This window comes from Epinephelus lanceolatus, chromosome 22 (genome assembly GCF_041903045.1).
Source record: "Epinephelus lanceolatus isolate andai-2023 chromosome 22, ASM4190304v1, whole genome shotgun sequence".
Taxonomy (NCBI): Eukaryota; Metazoa; Chordata; class Actinopteri; order Perciformes; family Serranidae; genus Epinephelus; species Epinephelus lanceolatus.
In genome coordinates, this window is record NC_135755.1 from 33915717 (window position 1) to 33922852 (window position 7136).

Genomic DNA, 7136 nt, shown 5'->3' on the forward strand with positions numbered 1-7136 from the left:
GTGAGTGAGTGGACACTTTTAACCCCGGGGGTAATGTTAAATTGAAGCCACAGCATTTCTGACAATGTACTGTTTGGTTGGTTTGAAGGAAACTGACACAATTATGTTACTGGTCAGTTGATAGAAGTCTGTTAAAAACACAGCAATATGTAAATGTACAGAAGACAGTTGGGGCCAAAAATTAAGTTCTGAAATAATGTGAGAAGTTGCAAAAAGAGTTAAAGTCGTATTTTTTTCTCCAAACAAGAATTCATTCAGAACTTTTTTTATATGGCCTTAATCCTCTTCTGTAAATGTCTAATGATGCAGAACAGAATGATGTTTTTGATTGTGATTGGGTATGATGACAATGTGAAAGGAATCTTCAGCTGTCTCAATGTGCTTTCATTTCCTTTTGTTTATTTTGGTTCCCCCTGTTTGTACCGTAATGAAAGGGTGAGTACTAAAAGCAAGTTGTCAATTGGATGATTATAATTCCTGTGAATCCCCACAGCACTGAGGGTTACACCGGGTTTATAAGCAAGTTTGGTCCCAATGTGGGCTTTGTAATATTTCTCAAAAAAAGAAATTTGAAGTGTTGAGTTTGTAGCAAATACTAATCTGTGTAAAGACAAGTGGAAAACTGGCATATTTTAAACTTTTTTACATCTAAAGTGTGTAATTCTGCTCCATTATTGTGGAGATGGCTCTAATAGGCTACTGTACATGTGAAACATTGCTCTCCTTCATAGGGTGGGTGGGGTGGTCATTTGAACCAGGGGCGACATTCAAAAGGGACAGGGTGCTGATTTTTGTATGATGGAGAGACAAACATGCTACAACTGAAACTTTTTCTCAAGTGTTTTTTATTCCAATGTCTCTGTATCCTTTAATGTATCTTGATAAGAAAAGAAATAAAGAATTTTTTTTTCTTCGTGGTCAGTCATGGGCTCTTTCTCCACTGTGTTCACCAAATTGCCAGCATAGAGGAATCTGAGCTCGGGTCCTTGGTAGAGCTGAGTGTCAAACTCTGTGGAATCAAATTAACTGTCTTTTCACAGAGTATCAAAAACTGCCAATTACAGAAAGTTGGTGGTAAATACTTGGTTTCTTTGGCTTATTTATTTATTTGTTGATATTTCCAAATTGAAATATTTATGCTAAGTGCGATATGCTAAGTATTGCTATAAAAATATTGATATATTACAATTTATTACCTTTTTTCCAACTGTAAATTATGTCCCCAAAGCTTTGTCAACATCTGTTTTATCTAATAAGATAAAGCTTTCAGTCTGTTAATTTCTGTTGACTTATATAATTTAAAAAATTGATACTTTGCACTGTTAGACGATACAATAATGTCAAAGCATCTGAGCTATAGTGCTACTTTTAAATGTAGGAATTAAGATTTGAGAGAACATTATGTCACATCTTAGCAGTAAAATTGTATGAATTTGCAGATGGTGTGCAACATATGCCACCCTTATCTGTATATCAATTTGCATGCTTTGTTTGCTTCCATACATTTCTTTTGCGAAACTGATGAAAAAATTAAACTCAAATTTTATTTAAAGTTTTTAACCCTCAAGTATTTTTACAAAATTGACTAAATGAGCCCAAATGAATAAACTAGCAGAGTGAATTTGAAGTGTTAATTATTTTGTGGCCACTTGGGGGCAGTGGAACTAACTGAAAACAAAATCAGCACTATGGCCTTATAAAGCTGTTAAGACAAACATTACATATTTACACATTCAGCAGACACAAAGTAACATTAGCAATCATTTAAAGTCATGATTCTGGTCAATTAACGCATGACAGTCCAATATTCACTCCACTTTTAGCTCTGTTTTTGTTCTCCAGAGTAAAATATGTCTCTTTAGCTGCTGAATGCCCATAAAGCCATGAGAACTGCACAGTTGTTGATAATTCTTTGTGGAGTCATCAATACGAGCAGCACATTACACATAGTCCTTTGATTCTTTGTTTATCTAAGTATATTGGTTTGTGTAACTTTCACAGACAGAAATCACACCACTCACAACCGTGAATCCTAGTAGATTAGGAGCTGGCCTCAAAAACTGTCTGTCGGTATGTCCCATCTCACCCTGGGGACCCTGCTGCTCCATCAGAGTGTGATCTCCTTCACACCATGTTGCTTCGCTGCGGATCCAGTTGTGTATAGCTGTTGGCAAAGCTCACATGACTGCTGGGCAGGAGGGCAACCTGCTGCAGTCTGATGGAGGTGCCACTGGGGCACAGACAAACATAAAACCAGGTTACAGAGGAACACAGTCAGTGTCCTGAAGTGAACAGGTAAGAGTCAAGAGTCTTTTGAAATTAAAACTTTTCTCAGAATCCTGAGATAATAATCTTGTTCATTAAAAAAAAAAAAAACAAAGACGAAAAACCACGTTTACCCTTGAAAACATTTCTCAGACATAGGGTTCCTGCTCTGGGCTTGGTTGACAAAATCTTAAACAAAGATTAGCCAAGCTAAAGGAAATATTTGTCTATCTGTACTCAGCTGTGTCTCAATCAGACGGCTTTTAATTAGAAGGTTGGTTTAAACTACTTCCGACTGAGGTGTTAATTTCAACAAAGCTGAGGTGAAGCCGAGGCACTCACCTTTAACACTGTATTCACTCAGGGTGTTTATTGAACCCTGTGATAAACATCTGCTGCTGATAACCAACTCACTGGAAATGACAGTAAAGAATAAAAAAAAGCAATGAAGAAAAGAAACGTTTAGGTGCTCGAAACAACGGCGTGTAGGCTATTACTTCTAGTGTCCCACACAAGCTCCTGTATTTCATCATAAATGGATACGCACTGACTGGATTCAGCTTTATATAAATACAAAGACATTAATTTTTTTTTATCACAGCTGCTAACAGGAGTGATCCGCTAACAGGAACGTTCCCCGCACGTGGACGTGATTGGTCGCTCGAGACACGCTTGTGACGTTGAGTTCGAGCACACCTGATGCTCGTTAGAAGCGGAAGGCGGGAGGTGAGAGGAGGTTTAAAAGACAGACGGAGAGCACTGGTCCTTTGTATGTGACTCAGTACCAGAGCAGGAGTGTAGAGTCCATGCCACTCTGATAACTAACACACTGGAGCCCAGCAGGCCGCCTGGTACCCATACACACGTCCTCGAGCTGTTTTCTGCTCCTACATCCTCACAGGAAACCCAATCTGTCTGCAGCCATGTTTAAGGTAAGTCAAATATCGTCCTCGACAACGCTGCTGTCTTTTTACACTCACCTGTTGCTGCGTAGCTTTTTAGCCACACATTTGGTGAAATATTGTTAAAATTAGCATTACGACATTTTCAGACAGGAGTGTATCTATTACCTGTATAAGTCGCTCCACCTGTAGGCACTTGGTAGCCTACATATTTATGTGGTGTTAAAATAACAGGTAGATTCGTTGCTTTATCTGTGATTTGCATTTTATTTGCAGGGATTTTGTATTTCAATTAACTTAAAAAAAAACCTTCATCAAATACAGCTTTTTTTGCGGTGAAAGAAGCCTGAAGGTGGATATGGTGGATGAACCAATAAGCTAATTACTGATCACTTTATTTTGCAGAGATGGCCAAATGAAGCGACATGAACGGTTTTCTTTTTTCTGATCCCACTAGATAGCGCTCTTGGTTTTTACAGAGGCTCAAGGAATGGCAAATTGGTGTGTTTTCAATGCTAACATAGCGCCCTCTAGTGGGCTCAGAAAATAAAGTGGTTCAAGAGGCTTCATTTGGCCAGTGCTAGTATTTAGCACTCTGCTCTCAGATAGCTTAACAATTCAAACATTAAAGCAGGGAGGGTTTTGATTTTAAAGGAATACTTTTACCACAAAATGACAATTTGTATCAATTATTCATTCCATGTTACCTTGAATTAGTGAACTTTTTTGTCACATGCCTCCACGATAAATGGAGAATCCGAATTGGAAAGAATGCAAAGAATATCACTGAGAGGCCGTTTACACGTTGCCGGCTATTTTCATAAACGGACATTTCACCGTCTCCGTTTTCAAAAAGATCTTCGTTTACACTTACCCGTGTATATATACACAAGAGCATGCCAAACCTGTAGGTGGCAGTGTAACGAGAAACTCAAGCCTTCCATGTATCCATTGTCACCATAGCAACATAGGTCGCACTTTTTACACAGGCGCAAGTTCTGGCGCATACTGTGACGTCGGCTGCCTATAACTCCGTTTATCTCCGTTTATCTCAGTTTACATGCAAACGCGCAACCGGAGTTTTCCAAAATCTCCACTCTGGCCGGAGTTTTTAGAAAGACTCGTTTTCAGAGGAGAAATCTCCGTTTGCGTGTAAACGAAGGGCACAAACGAAGGAAGATGTCTCCGTTTATCAAAATCACCGTGTACGTGTAAACGGCCTCTGAGAGTTTGGTTTTTAAATGGATACTTCACACACAAATGACCATTTGTATTTCAATTAAGGTGTGTTACCTTGAATTTGTGAAGAAAATTTTCACATGCCCCCACAGTGAACGGAGAATCCAAAAAGGCAAACATTCTTCATGAATTTAGTTTAACAGCAGAACTATATCTTAATATCTCTTTACAAACACTCACTCAGCTTGTGTTGTATGATGAGTCTCATTTAGCCAGTCGTATACTCAGTACTCCAAAACAAACGTATTTTCTCTAAACCTTTTTTAAATTAAAACTGACACTTATCTATGCTCTTCAACACTAGACGCCAATACTTAAAGCTTTTTTTTTTTTAGTACAAATGCATGTGTTCAGGAAGTACAGAGCATATGACTACATTAATGACTCTGATTATACTGCACCAGCTGAGTGAGTTTATAAACACGTTTTGATAGTTTTGCGGTTAAATGTGGTCCTAGTTTAAATTCCTGAAGAATGTTTGCTGTTTTTGGATTCTCCGTTCACTGTGGAGGCATGGACAAAAGGTTTTCACATTCAAGGTACCACATGTTGAGTAACTGAAATACAAATGGGTTATATTGTGTGAAGTATTTCTTTAAAATCAAACCTTAAATCTTTATCCTTTTGTTTTTTTGTGTGCGAGAGTTTCACAAATTCAAGGTAACACTAATATATTTAGAAACCGTCATTTTGTGGGCTAAGTGTTTAATAGCAAGTAATGTGGCAGATACTGTCTCTTAAATATGGCGAATAAACTCCAGCAACTTAAACTTTCAAAAAGATGAGAAACCCTCAGAGATGAGTTTGGTTTCAAAAGCTAGTAGCACAGAGTCTAACCCACACGACATTAGAGTTGTGTCAAAGCCCAGTTCACTCTTTAACTAATTTATATAACAAACCCTCAATGAGTTGCTTTATAGTGACATTCTGGACACCTATGAACTCATTTTGTCATCAGTTGTACATGCAAAAATGCCACATTGCATTGTTGAATAATTGGCTATGGTTCTTTGTTTGTCTAGTATGTATGTATGTATGTGTGTGTATATGTATATGTATATATATATATATATATATATATATATATATATATATATATATATATATATATATATATATATATATATATATATATATATATATATATATATATATATATATATATATATTTATTTTAAAAAAAAAAAAAAAAAAAAAAAAAGAAATTTATACAGAGTACTGCTTATCAGTCTAGATAGTTTTGGTGTGAGTTGCAGAGTATTGGAGATATTGGCCATAGACATGTCTGCCTTCTCTCCAGTATAATGGAACTAGATGACACTCGGCTTGTGGTGCTCAAAGCACCAAAGAAAATACATTTTACAAACTCGACTAACTTTTTATAAACTTTATTTTCAGACCAGTAGTGATGACTTGTTCCTGCCTTCCTACCAAGATGAGGAGCTGGTGGACAACCTGCTGTCCAGTGAGGAGTCAGATGGAGATGGTGGTGGTGGTGGTGAAGGACTCTCCCTGGCTAAGGCTCTGCTCCCCCTGGTAGAGTCCTCCTCCCCTCCCCTCATCCCCTGGGTCTGCTCCACCCGCTACAAGACGGAGCTCTGCACCAGCTACTCAGCCACTGGTTTCTGCAATTACGCCGAGCGCTGTCAGTTCGCCCACGGCCTCCATGAGCTTCATGTTCCCTTCCGCCACCCAAAGTACAAAACGGAGTTGTGTCGCAGCTTTCACACAACCGGCTACTGCTACTACGGCAGCCGCTGCCTGTTCGTCCACAACCCCACCGAGCAGCGCCCTGCTGTGCGCCGCCGCAGGAATGTCCCCTGTCGCACCTTCCGTGCCTTTGGTGTCTGTCCCTTTGGAACCCGCTGTAACTTCCTGCATGTTGAGGGTGGAGATGTGGGCAGCGGTCTGGAGTCACCCCATGTTGACGAGGAGAAGACGCCACCTGTTCCCAGCCCCCAGCTCCAACCGCAAACCAAGGAGTGGAAACCACGTGGAGCTCTGTGCCGCACCTTCAGTTCCTTCGGTTTCTGCCTGTACGGCACACGCTGCCGCTTCCAGCACGGCCTCCCCAGCAAGGTCAAAACCTCCGAGCAGACCCAAGGAGGGTCCCTCTTCCCTCAGCAATCCCTTGGCAGCTCAGGTTTACCTTCCCCCACCTCCCCCTTCACCGCCACCTCACCCATCTCTTCAACCTCCTCTTCTCCTCCATCAGCCTCCCCTTTGGCCACTCCGCCTGCAGAGGCTACAGCCCACAATGCCTTCACCTTCTCCAGTCAGCACCTCAGCGACCTGCTGCTGCCACTGGCCCTTCACCTACAGCAGCTCGAGAGCAACAAGGCGCAGGAGATCTGGGACAACAGGGCCCTCTGACCGATGTGGTCCGAGTTGGAAACCAGTTTTGGATTCAGCACTGAACACCACAGTTCAATTAAATCTGTAAATTTTGTTTTATTTTAACCCTGTTAAACCCCTGTTCCCCAGGGCATTTATTATATTTTTTAATTTAGGTTGTTTGAGTGCTTGTGTCAGCAAGTCAAGCAGGCCTTGAACTGTTCAGCTGCAGATCAAGCAGTGTTTTGTTTTGGAAATGTGGTCAATGGTCTCTGGATTCACTATAGATGCAGCTATGAGTGTAATTAAATTTTTAACTATTGTAAATACTCTATTAATGAACAGAGAATGAAATGTCTGACCTCAGAATCATGAATAAACAATTTTAATCTCTAA

General features: G+C 40.1%; 1 protein-coding gene across 1 annotated transcript; it reads left to right on the top strand.

Annotated features, from left to right (window-relative positions):
- The first annotated feature begins 2986 nt into the window (after positions 1-2986).
- On the top strand, positions 2987-7136 carry cth1 (cysteine three histidine 1). The gene is made up of 2 exons (XM_033610146.2): positions 2987-3197; positions 5805-7136. The coding sequence occupies exons 1-2, from the start codon at positions 3189-3191 to the stop codon at positions 6777-6779; spliced, it is 984 nt and encodes a 327-aa protein (XP_033466037.1). The 5' UTR covers positions 2987-3188; the 3' UTR covers positions 6780-7136.